Genomic DNA, 18825 nt, shown 5'->3' on the forward strand with positions numbered 1-18825 from the left:
AGAAGGGGAAAGAAGAGATTCAATTCAGATTGATGTGCGAGTAATATTTGTCTCTGTAGATCTGTGATTTGGTCTCAAAAGCCACTGAAGAACCAGAATAGTATGCTAGGGAAAGATGCTCCTTTTCATCAACAGTTACACTGCTTTTCTACCCAGTGAACAGGTGGCATAATATTAGTCCAGAATTTGAAAACCATAATTGGGTCTAACCTTCCGCACATCAGTGACAAAAGGAAGTGGTATTTCTACTGCAACTATCAGCAGATATATGATGGACATTACTGCACTAGATTATAGCACAAAGAAATATATGAATTTATTTTCAGTTTAAATGATGTTTCACTTTTGTGCTAAATTCGGAGCTCTGGTGCATGTCAAATTAAACATGCCACAGAGTGTGGTGCTGGAAAAGCACAGCCGGTCAGGCAGCATCTGAGAAGCAGGATGCTGCCTGACCGACTGCTCTTTCAGCATCACACTCTTTGACTCTGATCTCCAGCATCTGCAGTCCTCACTTTCTTCAAATTAAACAGGCCACCCTAATATGACAATTTAGCAATCTTTTGGAACTATCACCTATTTTAATAAGTTATGGAAGTATCTAATTTTATTTCAACAACGGTTTCAAGAATTTGTATAGCCCATAACTGAGCAGAGTAGTGTTTGAGGAACGCCACATGATCTTCTTTCTTAATATCATGAACTTTTAATCACTTAGGTATGATTTTTAAGTTCCTTTAATTTCCAAAGGTTACTTTCTAAGCTGCAATCTTTAATTCAGACAAAAATCTGTACATGTAAAGATGTTTACAGTTTATGAAGATCAAATATCTCACTTCTGCTAGTTAATTGTCCAAACATTTTTAATGTAGCAATAAATTAGCAAGTGTCAAATTTTTTTTTTTAGAAATCAACACTCCAAAAATCTCAAAGGTTAATCTTCTTACATTACAGGCTATTCCTGCCCTGCATTGTAAGAAAGAACTCACGTAAAACTTACAATTTAATTTTCCCAGCTTTAGTTTCAAACAATCACTCTTAGCACATGTAAAAGATTAGGAGCTGTGGGGGAAGTAAAGGGATTAAGGTGCTAATGTGCAACAAATTACCAAAAACCTGTGCAAGTAGATTAATGGAACGTTGTGTTTTTTTTCTCAGGGGGTTGAAATACAAAGGTGTAGCAACTTGCTTTAGTTGTATAGAGCATTGGTCAGACTCTATCAGAATTACTACATTTTACATGATCAAAAGATTTGATAGGGTGGGCACAATGGTGGAAGAATACTTAACAAGAGGGCACACTATCAAAGTTACAAATAACATCTTAGAAAGTGCAATCAGGAAGTAACTTGCATGCAAAACAAAGTGGAAATCTGGAACACTTGCCCCAAAGCACCATTAATATCAGATCATTTTAACTTTTTTTAAACGAAGGGGATTTGGAACAAAGGCAAGTAACAGAGTTGAAATACAGAACCGCCCATGATATAACAGGACAGCAAAACGGAAACAAGAGGTCAAAGGCCTTATATTCTCATAATTCTTCATCTGTTGTGGTTTCTGGGTGGCATGAAAGTAATTTTCAAACAAATCTTTGCTAAGTCTCATTTAATTTGTTTCTTTGGTTGTGTGTCACATCAGATGACAGTTTAATATTCACCAAAATGCTGCTCTATTTCCATCTACATCAATTGGATGAAAGAGCAGCACTCAAAAAGCTAGTGCTTCCAAATAAATCTGTTGGGACTATAACCTGGTGTTGTGTGATTTTTAACCATCTACATCAAGAAGCAGTTAAGACTGAATTTTGATCCTCTTACTCATAACTATGCTTGTGGAATGATTCCATCTTGTCAAGGCATAGGTTTGCTATAAGAAATCATACTCATAATTAGGGAATTTTATCTTTTTTTTAGATTAGATTGCATTAGATTGCATTACAGTGTGGAAACAGTTTGGATTGTGGGAGGAAACCGGAGCACCCGGAGGAAACCCACGCAGACACGGGGAGAACGTGCAAACTCCACACAGTCAGTCGCCTGAGGCGGGAATTGAACCCGGGTCTCTGGCGCTGCGAGGCAACAGTGCTAACCACTGTGCCACCGTGCCGCCCACATCTTCTATGCCACCATGCCGCCCACATCTGATTGTCATGTTACCATTTTCAGACTACATTTTATTTTATTATTTTGATGATAAACGTTTAGGACTAACAAAGGAGCATTCTGCACATTCTATCATGGAAGCCTGAGTTCTCAAGCAGACTGACATAAATAATATTTGTGATTAAGTGACCTAATTCAGCTTTTGCTAAATAGATTTAGAATCTAGTCAATCTGTCCTGAGAAGATTTCTGTTTCTCTGCAGTATACACAACTTTGGGAACAACCACAGTGTATGATGAATGCAATCTGATGGAAGAATAACTATCTTTTGTAACTTTAATCTTTTTTCTAAGATGCATTCACAACATAACATTTGTCCAACTAACCTAAGGGTCTTGTGTTCACATTATTTTCAATAATAAAATAAATACAAATTGAACATTAAACAGATGTCAAGATTGCAAGAGTACTAAGAAATGTGCAGTGCCAAGGATGGGTACATTTCTGGGCTTTTTTCAGGACATGATGTTGTCTGCCCCAACTCATGTACATGCTGCACCTTATCAAAAAGACCAAGACACTACCAAAGGTAGTTCACTTCTTTTTCCAGTTAGATGATTAATAAATGTCAAAATGTTTTCCAAGATTTTAAACAGATCTCCATGTGAACTGATGATAGCACTAACTGTGAAAGAAACCATAATACATCAAGGTCAGGATTGTATTTCTATTTTATTCAATATAATGAGATGTCAAAGCATTCCATCCCACAAGGGGGAATTGTGGTATGGTACTAATGTCAGTGGATTTGAAATCCAGAAGACCAGGCTAGTGCTTTAGGAAGATATATTCATTTCTTTAAAATTCCAATGAATAAATCTGCAATGTAAAGCTAGGTTCAGTAATACTGACAATGGCAACTATCACTGATTGTTGTAAAAACCCATCTGGCTCACTAAGGTTTGTTAGCGAAGGAAAGGAAATCTGCTATCCTTACCTAGTCTGGCCAACACACGACACAATGTCGCTGACACTTAATCGTCCTCTGAAATGGCCTTGCAAACCATTCAGTGCAACAACAATTAGGGATGGACAACAAATAATGGTCATGACAGAGACATCTACATCCCATAAAGGAATAGCAAAACAAAACTAACATTTTAAAATCTTACAATCTATATGAATATCATTGGACTGGATCAGTGTGAGGTGAACTATTTGGGTAGGATCAAACAAGGCAAAGGAATACACAGGAAATAAGAGAGTACTGAGAATTGCAGGGGTAGTGGGGAAACTTGGGAGTGGACTTTTACAGATCTCTGAAGGTGGTAGATCAAGTTGATAATGTCGTTCAGAAATATCAAATCGTTTCTAAGATACAGAATGTAAGGGCAGGGAGTTTATATTGGAACCCTATAAATCATTTGTTGGACCACAACTCGGGTACGTGTGCAGAAAGGATGTAATTGCACTAAACAGGGTACAGAGTAGATTTATCAGGAGTTTTCCAGGGCTTGAATATACAACTGTGAGAAAAGATTAAATAAACTGGGATTATTTTCCTCAGAAGAGAGAAGGATAAAGATAGATTTGATTTAGATGTATAGAATTATAAGAAATGGAGGGAATGGATTAATAGGGCTTAGTTACACATTAGGAGAAAGGTAGGGGCCTAGGTTTCACGTGATTGGTAGAAGGATTAGAAGGGAAATAAGGAAAAACATTTACACTCAGAAAGCAGCAGCATGGTCGTAAAGACAAGAAAGACAGAAATCTTTGACTCATTCAAAAGGGGTGTATGTCTTTGTACCTCAAGTGACATAACATGAAGAGCTATAGACTAAATGCTCGAAAGTGGGATCAGACTGGAAGCCTCATTATTTGATTGGCTCAGGCACAGCAGGCCGAGTGGCCTTTTTCTGTGCAGTAAATTTTCCATGATGCTGAAGTGGCATTTTTGTTACCCAGCATTCTTGGGGAATGGGTGGTGCTGGCTAATCAAAAATGCCAGTTAATGGGCAGTTATGTTACTCTGGGCACATGGATTGAGGACAGAGGGGAAGCAGCTGGTGAGTCAAGGGTCCTAGGACAACAGAGTATCACAGTACAGTTCCCACGTATCTGAGGATCAGGCTAACATTACAACTGATCGCACAATCTTTGCACTGGGTTTTTAAATAAATTGAGGCACAAAAGTGAAGTGAGGCCAGCCAGGAAGGTAAATTAGAATATTAGATATCTACCTCATGAGTCAGTGGAGTGAAGGCTGAACAGGAGCGGAAGCGGACATGGGGACTGCTGGGTAAGTGAATTAATATAATGAGACAGTGGCTAAACCTGAAACACATGTGTAGTGTCTCCTACCCGTCCTTCTCCTCTAACCAAAAAAAAACTCTGGTAAGGTAAGGCGTTTGTAATCTCTTTTTTGTAATTCAGAGCAGAGGGGATGGAAGCGAGGCAGTTGCATGATCCTCTGGCAGGATATGGGAGGTAAGGGTCACCATTAGTGTCCCTGCTAATTTCATCTGCAAAAAGTGCACCCACCTCCAGCTCTCCACAGACCGCATTAGGGAAATGCAACAGGAGCTGTATGAACTTCAGATCATTCGTGAGGCTGAGGGGGTGGTAGAGAGGAGTTATAGGGAGGTAGTCACACCCAAGTTACCTAATAATGGTAGCTGGGTGACTGTCAGGGAAGGACAAGAGAATAGGCAGACAATGCAGGGATCCCCTGTGGCCGTTACTCTCAATAATAAATATATCACTTTAGATACTACTGGGGGGGGACGATCTACCAGGGGAAAGCCACAGTGGCCAGTTCTCTGGCACTGAGCCTGGCTCTGTGGCCCAGAAGGGAAGGGGAGAATAGGAGAGTGATAGTGATAGTAGATTCAATGGTTAGAGAAACAGACAGGAGATTCCGTGGTTGTGAACGAGATTCCGTGGTTGTGAACGAGATTTCCGAATGGTACATTGCCTCCCAGGTGCCAGGGTCAGGGATGTCTCGGATTGAGTTTATAGGATTCTTAAGGGAGAGCAGCCAGAAGTCGTGGTACACATCAGTGCCAATGACATAGCTAGGAAAAGGGATGAGGAACTAAAAAGTGAATATAGGGATTTACGTTGGAAGCAAGAAGGCAGGACGAGCCGAGTAGTAATCTCAGGATTGCTACACATGCCATGGGCTATTAAGGCTAGGAGCAGAGAGCAAGTGCAGCTGAACAGGTGGTTGCAGAGCTGGTAGGAAGGGCTTCAGATATGTATATTATTGGGATACTTACAGGGAAAGGTGGGACCTGTACAAGGAGGTACTGGAGGGACACCAATATCCTGGGTGGGAGGTTTGCGAGAGGTCTTCGGGAGGGTTTAAACTAGTTTGGCAGGGGGATGGGAACCAAAACTATAGATCGGAGGATGGGATAGCTGGTGAACAGGCAGATACAGCATGCAGAGAGTCTGTGAGGAAGGACAGACAGCTGATAAAGCAAAGTTGAAGTCAATGTGGTAGGTTGAAATGTGTCTATTTTAACGCAAGAAATGTCAGGAATAGGGTGATGCATTTAGAGCATGGATCAGTACTTGGAGCTATGATGTTGTGGCCACTACGAAGACTTGGATATCACAGGGGCAAGAATGGTTGTTGGATATTCTGGTGTTTAGATGTTCCAAAAGGAATGGGGAGGGAGGTATAAGAGGTAGGGGAATGGCATTGCTAATCAGGAATAGTATAACAGCTGCAGAAAGGGAGATTGTCGAGGAGGGTTTGTCTAGAGAGTCAGTATGGGTGGAAGTCAGGAAAAGGAAAGGAGCAGTCACTTTATTGGGAGTTTTCCACAGACCCCTCAAGAGACTCCGAGGAGCACACTTGGAGGCAGATTTTGGAAAGGTGCAGAAGTAACAGGGTTGTTGTCACAGATGACTTCAACTTCCTTAATATTGATTGGAACTTCCTTGGTGCAAATAATTTGGATGGAGCAGATTTTGTTTGGTGTGTCCAGGAAGGATTCCTGACTCAATATATTGGTAGGCCAACTAGAGGGGAGGCCATATTGGGTTTGGTGCTTGGCAATGAACCAGGTCAAGTGTCAGATCGCTCGCTAGGAGAGCATTTCAGTGAAAGTGATCATAACTCCCTGACCTTCACTACAGTCAAGGAGAGGGACAGAAACATATTGTGTGGGAAAGTATTTAATTGAGGGAGGGAAAATTACAATGCTTTTAGGCAGGAACTGTGGAATATAAATTGGGAGCAGATGTTCTCAGGGAAATGCATGACAGAAACGTGGAGGTTGTTTAGATTAGATTAGATTAGATTAGATTACTTACAGTGTGGAAACAGGCCTTTCAGCCCAACAAGTTCACACCGACCGCTGAAGCGCAACCCACCCAGACCCATTCTCCTACATTTACCCCTTCACCTAACACTACGGGCAATTTAGCCAGGCCAATTCACCTAACCTGCACATTTTTGGACTGTGGGAGGAAACTGGAGCACCTGGAGGAAACCCACGCAGACACAGGGAGAATGTGTAAGCTCCACACAGTCAGTCGCCTGAGGCGGGAATTGAACCCAGGTCTCTGGCGCTGTGAGGCAGCAGTGCTAACCACTGAGCCACCGTGCCACCCACCTGCTGCAGGACTGGACAGGTTTGTATCACTGGGGCAAAGAAGAGATTGTAGGGTGAAGGAATTTGGATGACAAGAGATGTAGAATACCTAGTCAAGAGGAAGAAGAAAGCTTTCTTAAGGTTGAGGAGGCAAGGATTAGACAGGGCTCTACGGGTAGCCAGGAAGGTACTTAAGAATGGACTTAGGAGAGCAAGAAGGGGGCAAGAAAAAGTCTTGGCAGGTAGGATTAAGAAGTGTTCTACACTTATGTGAGGAATGAAAGGATGGCAGAGTGAGGGTAGGACCAATCAGAGATAGTGGAGGGAACTTGCCTCTGGAGTCAGAGGAAGTCCTTTATGAGGTCAGCGCAAAGCAGGTTGATACGCTCAAACAGGTTGATGCTAAGAAGGAGGATGTGCTGGAAACTTTGAAAAACATGAGGATAGATAAGCCCTCTGCACCAGACGGGATATACCCTAGGTTTTATAGGAAGTGAGGGAAGAGATTGCTGCGCCTTTGGCTATCATCTTTATGTCCTCACTGTCCACTAGAGTATTCCCAGATGATTGGAGGGAGGATTGGATTGTTCAAGAAAGGGAGTAGAGATAACCCTGGGAAATACAGACCAGTCAGTGGTAGGCAAATTATTGGATAGGATTCTGAGATACAGGGTTTATGATTATTTGGAAAAGTATAGCTTGATTAGAGATAGACAGCATGGCTTTGTGAGGGCCAGGTCATGCCTCATAAGGCTTATTGAAATTGTTGAGGATGTGACAAACACACTGAAGGGAGAGCAATGGATGTGGTGTTTATGGATTTTAGCAAGGTGTTTGATAGAGTTCCCCATGGTAGCTTCATTCAGAAAGTAAGGAGGCACAGGGTACAGACAGCATTGGTTGTCTAGCTACAGAATTAGCTGGCCACAGAAGACAGATGGGCGTAGTAGATGGAAAGTATCAGTCTGGAGCTCAGTGACCAGTGGTGTTCCACATGGATCTGTCCGGGACCTCTGCTCTTTGTGATTTTTATAAATGACTTGGATGAGGAAGTGGATGGGTGGGTTATTAAGTTTGCCAATGACACGAAGATTGGTGGAGTTATGGATAGTGTGGAGGGCTGTTGTAGGTTGCAACAAAACAGTGACAGGATGCACAGCTGGCCTGCGAAATAGAGTCCAACCTGGAAAAGTGTGAAGTGATTCATTTTGGAAGGTTAAATTTGAATGCAGATTACATGGTTAAAGGCAGGATTCTTGGCAGTGTGGAGGAACAAAGGAATCCATAGATCCATCAAAGGTTCCACCCAGGTTAATAGGGTTGTTAAGAAGGTGTATTGGCGTGTTGGCTTTCATTAGCAGGGGGACTGAGTTTAAGAGTCGCAAGGTTACACTGTAGCTCTATAAAGCCCTGGTTAGATTACACTTGGAATATTGTGTTCAGTTCTGTTGCCTCATTATAGGAAGGATGTCGAAGCTTAAAGAGATTGCAGAGGAGATTTATCAGGATGCTGCCTGGACTGGAGGACGTGACTTATGAAGAAAGGTTGAGGGAGCTAGGGCTTTTCTCATTGGAGCAAAGAAGGATGAGAGGTGACTTGACAGAAGTGTACAAGATGATGAGAGGCATAGATAAGAGTGGATAGCCAGAGACTTTTTTCCCAGAGTGGAAATGGCTATCATGAGAGGGCATAATTTTAAAGTGATTGGAGGGTGGTTTAGAGCAGATATCAGAAGTAGGTTCTTTACGCAGAAAGTGGTGGGTGCACGGGATATTTAAGCAACTCTTAGATAGGTACATGGATGAAAGTAAAATGTAGGGTATGTAGATTAGATTTATTTTAAAATAGGATAAAAGGTCGACACAACGTCGAGGGCTGAAGGGCCTGTATTATCCTGTACTGTTCTATGTTCCAAGGTCTTTGATTAGGTGCAATAACCAAACCAGGCCAAATTATTTCAGAATTTCAGTGTGAAGACTAAGAACAACTGTGGATTCATAATCTACAGGTTTTTTTAACAGAATGCAGTCCTGATTATTCAAAGTGGGTGCCTTCCAACTGGAATACCACAATATTTATGATACCATACTCAATGGTAGCTGACAACGATTGATGTCTGGCATCTGCTATCTCTGAGATTGTCTGTTGAAGAGGAATACTTATAAACACAATTGCTGCATTGAATATTAGCACTGAAATCTTCCATAAATAGCTAAAATAAATAAACACTAAAGATTTATTACCTCTTTTAGGGCGGAAACCTTCATTGTTTGCTTCAAGCATACGTTTTATCCTAGGGTAAAATTAAGAGGTTTGTTGTTGAATTTCTCAATACATTCAGGACAATTCTGGCAATGAACCACTGACCTTGCCCTTTGTATAGCTAAACTATTTGTTGGTTAAAATTCCTGAATCAATCCAAGAAACTCTCATATATTTCTTTAAATAGGTATTCTTGTTAACAGTGACTATCAGCAGTCATGAGCAGTCAGGCTCCTGGGCGCGCACAGCATTTTTAAAAGTTTGATAAAATTGGCTTAATTAGGGGAGAAACACAAATCAGCTGGTTTCACACAGAAGCAGCTTAAACTAAAACAGAAAAGTAGTAAAAAAAATTACAGGCTGAATTTTTGAATAGAAATCATAAAACTGATAATTTTGTTTGTACTTTTGAGCTTTCATTTTACTGATTGAGACATAAAAATAATCCAATAACAAGTAATTTACATTTGTAAGTCTTGCCGCAAATACACTTCCATTTGTGATTTATTTTATGCACTATTAAAGCTTCGCATTTTTTTGATTTATTTTCTATCATAATCCTACTTCTTAACATAATTTGACGAGTGGATATTTATAATTTTTAAATAGTTTATTCAAATCACTTAAAATGACTATGCACTGCAAAGAATTGTAGATTCCTTAGTGTGGAAGTAGGCCATTAGTCCCATTGAGTCTACACCAACTGTCTGAAGAACATCCCACCTCGACCCATCCTCCTACCCTATTCTTGTCATCCTGCATTTCCCATGGCTAACCTATGTAGCCTGAACATTCCTGAACACAACTGACAATTTAGTCAAGCCAATTCAACTAACCTGCACATTTTTGGATGTCAGGGGGAAAACTGGAGCACTCAGAGGAAACCCAGGCAGATACAAGGAGAAGGTGCAAACCCCACACAGACAGTCGCCTGACAGTGGAGTCCACCCAGGTCCCTGGTGCTGTTAGACAGTGGTGCTAACTACTGAGCCACCATGGTGAAAGTGAGGACTGCAGATGCTGGAAATTAGAGTCAAGATGAGAGTGGTGCTGGAAAGGTACCTCTTGTGGTCAGGCAGCATCCGAGCAGCAGGAAAATCAATGTTTTGGCAAGAGCCCTTCATCAAGAGGGCTACCATGTCATCCCAAGAGGGCTACCATGTCATCCCAAAGATCCCATAATTTCTAGCCCTTGAAGTTCTCTACTCGTAATGTTATATGAGTAAAACTATTACTATTGATCATTACCCTTTGTTTCCCCATATTCAGTAAATATGTCCAACATCTCCAGATTTTTTTGCTTAGCCCTGGATATTAAGACACTTGGTTATCACAAATCATGTAATTTAGCTTTCAGTGAACTGCAATATTTGTTATTTATTCATTGCTGATATCCATCAAGAGATATACAAGCACATTTCTTACCTAATATCACTTGAGTTTTGTGCATTACAGTTAATCTGAAAGCAAGGAAAAACATATAGTTTAATAACAGTACAACTTCACCATGAATTGTGAATTAACTCTGAATGAAAAGATCACATAAAAATGCTTTTAAAAACATATACGAAAGTATATAGTCATTTGAACTGGTACATAAAGTGGATGACAGTATTGTAACATGTTGTGTCATTGAGAAATGGCAATGATTTCCCATGTCAACGTTGACAATGATCTGAGCCTCAAAAGCAATATCAGTGGATGGCTGAAACTAAGCCATTTATTCTTTTGACAGATATTATACCACTGAGTTTTGATTCATACGTAAGTTAATATATAGCACTTAACCGAACAGTACCTGTACTTCAAAATAAAGAAAAATGTCAACAGGACTCAACAGAGTAGAAAGAAAGTAGGAGAATCACAAATGTGTAGATATACAAAAAAAATAGTTAGGCTCTCTAGGCCATCAGAAAACACTTTCTCAGAAATGGGGGAGTAGAAATGTAGAATTTTTTCCTTCAAAACACTGTGGACTCTGGGTAATTAGAAGTTTCACAACGGAAATTGATGGACCTTTGCAGTTAAGATAATAAAGGATATTGAGTAAAGGCAAAAAATGGATTTAATTTACAGATCAAACTTGGTCTACACTGTACTAAATGACAAAACAGATTGCACATACTAAATAAGCTACTCCAGTTTCTATTAAATATTTGAGTAAAACTCAGGAACAGATAGAATTGTGGTGCCCTCTCATGTCAGTATGAGTGTAAAATTATAAAATTAAGACTTTTCATGTATTTTACTTCGCCTTCTCCCTTCCTCATTTGAACGCGATACAAGATCTATGCCCGCGAAGCCCAAGTTTATACTTTTAAAGTGATGATTTGTTGACAACTCAGTTTAGTCTGGGTACTCAAAATCTGATTTGATACACAGTCTAAACACACTAACACTACAAGATGTAATCAACATCAAGACTTGGTAAAATAAACAAGTGAAACTTGATCCATTCATTTTTGGTTATTGCTCTACTACAAAACATGTAAATACTAGCTTTAATGTAATAAGATGTCTAGTAGTGCTTCAACAGAAGCATTACCGAACAAAGTTTACGACTGAGCAACTAAGCTAATATACCACAAGGGACGAAAAACGTTATCAAGAAGACAAGTTTTATAAGGCTCATCTTATAAAGAAAGAAGCAGACAGGTTTAAGATGGAAATTGTAGAGCTTAGAGTCTAGGCAGCTCAGGGCACAGCCACAACTGAGGAGGAATTAAAACTGGGAATTCACAAGACGCTGGAATTGAAAGAGCACACATGTTGCAGAGGGGTGATGGATGTTGTGGAGGGAAAAAAGGACATAATCATGGTCAAATCTGAAAATAAATTTGATAATTTTAACAACACCTAGACAGAATCAATATATGTTGCAGCATATAGAGCCATGGAGATCTGCAGCACAAAAAAGGCCCTTTGGTCTGAGTCAGTCAAAAACAACCACCCAACTATTCTAAACCAATTTTCCACTTGGCCCATCGCCTTGCATGTCTTGGTATCACAAATGCACATCTAAATTCTTCTTAAATGTGTTGAAGATTTCTGCCTCTATCATCCTTACAGGTAGTGAGTTCCAGATTCCCACCAACCTTTGGGTGAAAAAGATTATCCTCACATCTCCTCTAAACCTCTGCCTGTTTAAGTCTATGCCTCCTGGTCACTGATCCCTCCATCAAAGGGAAAGGTTTCCTCCGTCTATGCTATCTATGGTCCTCATAATTTAATCTATCTCAAACACCTCTGTGTCCTCTGCTGTGAAGAAAACAACCTCAGTCTACCCAATTTCTCTTCACAACTGAAACACTCCATCCATAGAACATTTCCTCTGTACCTTCTCCAGTGCTATTAAAGCACTCCTATAACATCGATTCCAGAACTGTACACAATACTGTACTCTAATTGTGGCCTAACCAACATTTTATACAGTTCCAGCATAACCTCCCTGCTCTTAAACTAAAGGATTTGACAAATAAATATAAGAATGCCATAGCCTTCTTAACCACTTTATCCATACCTTATGGGACTGATGGACATGTAAGCCAAGGTTCCTCTGATCTTTGGTACCTCCCAATGTCCTACCATTCATCATGTATTCCCCTGCCTTGTTTGTCCTGCCAAATATATTACTTCACATTTATCAGGATTGAATTCCACTTAGAGGCATAGAGATGTACAGCATGGAAACAGACCCTTTGGTCCAACCCGTCCATGCCGAATGGATATCCCAACCCAATCTAGTCCCACCTGCCAGCACCCAGCCCATATCCCTCCAAACTCTTCCTATTCATATACCCGTCCAAATGCCTCTTAAATGTTGCATTGTACCAGTCTCCACGACTTCCTCTAGCAGCTGATTTCCATACCGTACCACCCTCTGTGTGAAAATGTTGCTCCTTAGGTCTCTTTTATATCTTTCCCCTCTCAACCTAAACCTATGCCCTCTAGTCCTGGACACCCTGACCTCAGGGAAAAGACTTTGCCTATTTACCCTATCCATGTCCATCATAATTTTGTAAACCTCTGTAAGGTCACCCTTCAGCCTCTGACACTCCAGGGAAAACAGCCACAGCCTGTTCAGCCTCTCCCTATAGCTCAAATCCTCCAACCCTGGCAACATCCTTGTAAATCTTTTCTGAATCTGAATTAAATTCCATCTGCCACTTCTCAGCCCATTGGCCCATCTGGTCATGCCACTGATAAGGCCATATATGCAGCCCATTTATATCCTCCTCTAATCCAAGGTTATCCTCCTCATTATTTACCACCCTCCAATTTCTCTGCGAACTTCCTGATCAACCCTCCTACACAATGACATCTGAAGCATTTATTCAAACTACAAACAGCAAGGGTCCCAAAACTGAGGCAGTGGAGCCCACTGGACACAGACTTTCAATCAAATAAACACCACTCCAACATCACCCTGTGCTTCATGTCAGGCTGCCAACTGTATATCCAATTTACCAAATATCCTTGGATCGCATGGGGCTTTGCTAACAGTCTCCCATGTGAGACCTTATCAAAAGCACAGGAGGAGGTCATTTGATTCACTGCACCTGCCCTTTGGAAGAACCAACCGATTAATCCACTGCTAAACTCCTTTCCCATAGCCCTACAAATGTTACCATTTCAAGTATCTAGTGAATTGCTTTTCGAAAGTTATTATGAAATCGCCTTTCATTCTCCAACAGGCAATGCATTCCACTCCATTTAAGGTAGTTATTTTTCAACAACCTTAAAATGCCTTCTCTGGTCAGCAGCTGTTCTGCTATTTAAGACAGTTGTTCCTTAACATTATTAAAATCCCATATCATTTTGAACATCTCTGTCAAATCTCCCCTCAATCTTCTCAGTTCAAAGGAAAACAATCCCAACACCTTTAGTCTTTCATCACTGGTACATTTCTATCAAACCTCTCCTCACAGTGTATGCCCTTCCGAATGTGCCAGAATTAGATACCATCTGGATCCTTAGCAAAGTTTTATAAATGGTTAGCATAAGCTCCTTGCTTATCTATTCTAAACTCTATTAATAAGCTTTTTTAACAGCCTTCAAATCTTTCCACTCCTCGAAGGCTGTTTTGTTTCTCTAGTTCTTAGAATGTATATTTAATTTATAATGTGTTTCTCATTCTTCCCATTAAAATTAATCACAGTGAACTTCACTGCATTAATTTCATCTGCTGTGTCTACCCACTTCATCTGTTTATATATTTCTTAGTTATGTTATAATTCTCCTCCATGGTAAGTATGACTCTGAGTTTGCACCTTCTGCAAAGTGTGAAATTATTCCTTGTATATTCAAACCCATGTTATTAATATATACCATGAATAGCCCTTATTCTCATTATTGACCTTTGAGGATTACCAAAGCAAATTTGCTTCAGATCTGACTAATAATTTTCCATGTCTACTGTCTGTCATAGAGTCATAGAGTTGTACAGCACAGAAAGAGACCGTTCGGTTCAACATCCATGCCAAACAGATATCCCAAGCTAATCCAGGCCCATATCCCTCTAAGCCCTTCTTATTCATATACCCATCCAGATATCTTTTAAATACTACAATTGCACCAACCTCCACCACATCCTCTGGAAGTTCATTCCATACACGCACCACCCTCTGCATGAAAACGTTGCCCCTTAGGTCTCTTTTATATCTTTCCCCCTCACCTTAAATCTATGCTTTCTAGTTCTGGACTCCCCGACTCCAGGGAAAAGACTTTGCCTATTTACCTTATTCATGCCCCTCAGAATTTTGTAAACCTCTATAAGGTCACCTCTCAGCCTCCGATGCTCCAGGGAAAACAGTCCCAGCATACCAAACGCCTTCTTCACTATCCTATCTACCTGTGACTCCACTTTCAAGGAGCTACGAACCTGCACTCCAAGGTCTCTTTGTTCCGCAACACTCCCTAGGACCTTACCATTAAGTGTATAAATCCTGCTAAGATTTGCTTTCCCAAAATGAAGCAGCTCACATTTATCTGAATTAAACTCCATCTGCCACTGCTCAGCCTATTGGCCCATCTGGTCAAGATCCTGTTGTAATCTGAGGTAACTTTCTTTGCTGTCCACTGCACCTTCAATTTTGGTGTCATCTGCAAACTTACTAACTCTACCACTTATGCTCACATCCAAATCATTTATGTAAATGACAAAAAGTAGAGAACCCAGCACCGATCCTTGTGGCACTCCACTGATCACAGGCCTCCAGTCTGAAATACAACCCTCCATCACCACCCTCTGTCTTCTAACTATGATCCAGTTCTGTATCCAAGAGACTAGTTCTCCCTGTATTCCATGAGATCTAACCTTGCTAACCAGTCTCCCATGGGAACCTTATCATACGTCTTACTGAAGTCCATATAGATCACATCTACTGCTCTGCCCTCATCAATCCTCTTTGTTACTTCTTCAAAAAACTCAATCAAGTTTGTGAGACATGATTTCCAAGGCACAAAGCCATGTTGACTATCCCAAACAGATAGCAGAAGTTGGTTATGAATGAGATCAGTAACTGGGAATTGGTTCCAGTAAGTATGGAAGAAACCCTATGTTCAAGTAGATGGCAGTTGTTGAATAGTAATTGAGGCCTTGGGAAGAGTTGATCAGTTCATCAGGGTGAAACCAGAATTATGTTTCCTCAACTACGTTTTCTGAGAAATTGTTCTGGACTGCTGCTGAGGCAGCATGGAGATGTGAAAGCTCCCTGCCTTCTGTTACACCAGCTTCTAGAAGCAAAAGACTAGAAAGCTGAGTAAGAAGTATTGCTACCTTTGCCTTGGTGAACTGAGAAGGTGCCTCTGATCAACACTTTAGTGAAAGTAGCCAAGGAGTGCATATTTATACCTTTGAAACAACACATTGTGAAAGCCATTTAAGTAATGTGGCCAGTCTTGTTTTATTTTTCCTTTATTTATCTCTGAACTGTGTTTGTTTGTCTGTGAAGGGAGGCGAAAAGCAAAAGTTTGAGGTTAAAAGCACAGACTTGATCAGCTTACCATGTTAATTTTCTCTCTGCTCCTTGGATGCTGCCTAACCTACTGTGTTTTTCCAGCACCAACTCTCAACTCTGATGTCCAGCATCTGCAGTCCTCACTTTCTCCTAACTTTCTCCGTGCTAAAGTTATTGTATAATTAATAAATAGTTAAGTCATTTGTTTAAGATACAAAAACACTGTTGGGAAATTACTTATTCACAAAATCTAGGAGTAGTTATTCAAAACTCTGGTTAGGAACCACTGAAGTGACCATTTTGGAGGTTTTGATGGTTTACTTTTATTGTATTGTGAGACAGAGATAGAAAGTCTAATCTGCCTGTCTCCATGTTGTAAGAAAGTCTATGTACATAAAATCAACCACAAATGCTCTCATCCAACATAGTGACATTCCCTGCTGTTGGCATAATCTCATGGGCTTTTCTTTCAAGGTAACTTCCAATACTTTAGCATAATCAAGAATAGCAAAATCTTTAAGTACAATAATCTAATCATTTACTGGACAATAGAAGAAATGAAATTTAGGATGATAAAATCCAAGGTCAACTCATTATTGTCTGAGGGTTTCTTTCAATATTTTTATAATGTGCTTCATGCTTTTTGTCTCTGTTAAAACAAAAAGACTGTCTCATGCTATATTGCATGGGGAGTTCCTGAAATTTACTTTTGCTGTAATTGACTACCTTTATGAGGCATGCACAATGACAACAAGGCATGAAAGCATTCTGTTATATTACTAGAGTAGTAATCTGGACTGGTATTATTGCTGGACTGTTAATCCAGAGACGCAGGTAATGATCTGAGGACCCAAGTTAGAAACCTGCCGCAGCAGATGGTGGAATTTGAATTCAATAATAATCTGCATTTAAAATCTACTGATGACCGTGAAACCATTGTCAATTGTTGGAAAAACCCAACTCGTTGACTAATGTCCTGCAGGTAAGGAAATCTGTCATCCTCACCTGGTCTGGCCTACATGAGACTCGAGATTCATAGCAATGTGATTGACTCTTGACTTTCCTGATGAAAGGTTTTTGCCCGAAACGTCAATTTTGCTGCTCGTCGGATGCTGCCTGAATTGCTGTGCTCTTCCAGCACCACTGATCCAGAATCTGGTTTCCAGCATTTGCAGTCATTGTTTTTGCCTTCTGAAATGGCTTATTAAGCCACTCAGTACAAAGGCAATTAGGACCAGCAATAAATGCTGGTCAACTAGCAATGTCCACATCCCTTGAGTACATTAAAACAAAATCCATAGGTATTCAAATTTAAATCACATTTGGACAGCTGCTGAATTTAAATTCAGTTCATTACATTTGGAATTTTTAAAAAAATCCTAGTATCAGTATGAAAATTACTGGATTATTAATGGGTCACTAGTTTACAATGAGCAATACCAAAACATCATCTCAGGATGGCTGTCTGCCTGTATCACCGAACTCAAGTAAAAAGAATAACATTTCAATATTAATAATTAAAGATTCTTAAAACTTCATTTTTAAGAGACCTAAATTAATTTAATTTCAAAGAGAAAAGAGTAATTATGCTGCAATATTCAGTTTAGAAATAATTTTAAAAACACTTAACTGTTAGAAACCTGCTGCAGCAGATGGTGGAATTTGAATTCAATAATAATCTGCATTTAAGAATCTACTGATGACCGTGAATATGTAATGATCTATGTAATCTTGTATTTTGATTGTCATCTAAAGCCTTGCTTAGAGTTTTCACACAATTACAGGGAAGGTAGAGCTATACAGGTATTCAATTAATTCAATATTAATACGTTCCAAATTTTCAGAGAAGACACTTCAAAGCAAAACTGTTGAACCAGAAAGACTGTATCGCTTGACAATTACAGTGGAGTGAAGGACACAGTCACTTAACCACTCATTTTCTTTCTTCACTTTTTTTTCACTTTTTAACACACTGGAGATCCAATGAAAATTACAAATGGTGTAGTTCCTTCTAAGATCAGATAGTCACTAGATCTTGCCATTTAATATCTCAGCTTTAAAATGATTTCAGGAAGTTAGAAACAGCACTGTTTGTAAATAGAGTCATGAATTTGTGCAGCATTTTAAGAAGTTGTAGAAGGATTAGAACAGTAAATTGTTAATGACTCGCTATTCTTAAAATGGGAAATAAAGATTCTCTGATTACTTTTGTCAGGGAAGAAACGATCCTGTAATGTTCAACTTTATTAATAAGGCTAAATGTTTTTCTGTGTTTTACTAGTCGAGCACAAATGTAGAGTTATACGGCCCAAGTGATCTATACCTATATTTATAATCCACACTTACTTCCTCCTAATTTAATCCTGTTGTTCCAGGCTGCTCCCCATTCCCCCATGCCCTTGTCACTCTCTCACTGGTGCAACAAACCTTTTTTTTAAATGTGCTAGTGCCATCTGCTTCATTTACTCCATGTGGCAGAGTGCCATTCTCAGAAATGTACAAAGAGATTCCTCTTAAATTAATTTGATTATTTAAAGGCCCTCTTATATTTATGTCCTTTTTTGACTCTCAATAAAAGAACGCTGTAAAAATATGTTACCAGAGTGATACATATATTTATTCTTATCCACAAAATTTGTGCTTAATTTAAGCGTTAGGACACCAGCACAGGAATGTACTTACTGAAGGTTTTTCTAATTTCTTTCCCTTTCCATCCATTCTAAATGAAATCAGAGGAATCATAATTATTAAGAATCAACCAAACATATCAACACTAGAAAATAGCATATATGCAAGGAACTTAAAACTATAAATGGTTTATTTTTCTAAGTGAATTTTTTTCTCACTCCTTGCAAGATTAATCCATGCAAATGGTCCTTCGAATGCATGTA

The 18825-nt window shown here is 39.7% G+C and overlaps 1 protein-coding gene across 1 annotated transcript in view; it reads right to left on the reverse strand.

Moving 5' to 3' along the window:
• The window catches only part of LOC122555513 (E3 ubiquitin-protein ligase DZIP3-like), an 88922-nt gene that overhangs the window by 63936 nt on the left and 6161 nt on the right, over positions 1 to 18825 (reverse strand). Inside the window, exons 2-4 of the mRNA XM_043701537.1 lie at positions 18617 to 18653; positions 10401 to 10435; positions 8957 to 9006 (exon numbers count right to left, since the gene is read on the reverse strand). Of these exons, the coding sequence (XP_043557472.1) occupies positions 8957 to 9006; positions 10401 to 10435; positions 18617 to 18652 (121 nt within the window). The 5' untranslated portion in view covers position 18653. The remainder of the gene's footprint in view (positions 1 to 8956; positions 9007 to 10400; positions 10436 to 18616; positions 18654 to 18825) is intronic.

The sequence above is a fragment of the Chiloscyllium plagiosum genome, chromosome 12 (assembly GCF_004010195.1).
Source record: "Chiloscyllium plagiosum isolate BGI_BamShark_2017 chromosome 12, ASM401019v2, whole genome shotgun sequence".
In the NCBI taxonomy this organism is placed as follows: domain Eukaryota; kingdom Metazoa; phylum Chordata; class Chondrichthyes; order Orectolobiformes; family Hemiscylliidae; genus Chiloscyllium; species Chiloscyllium plagiosum.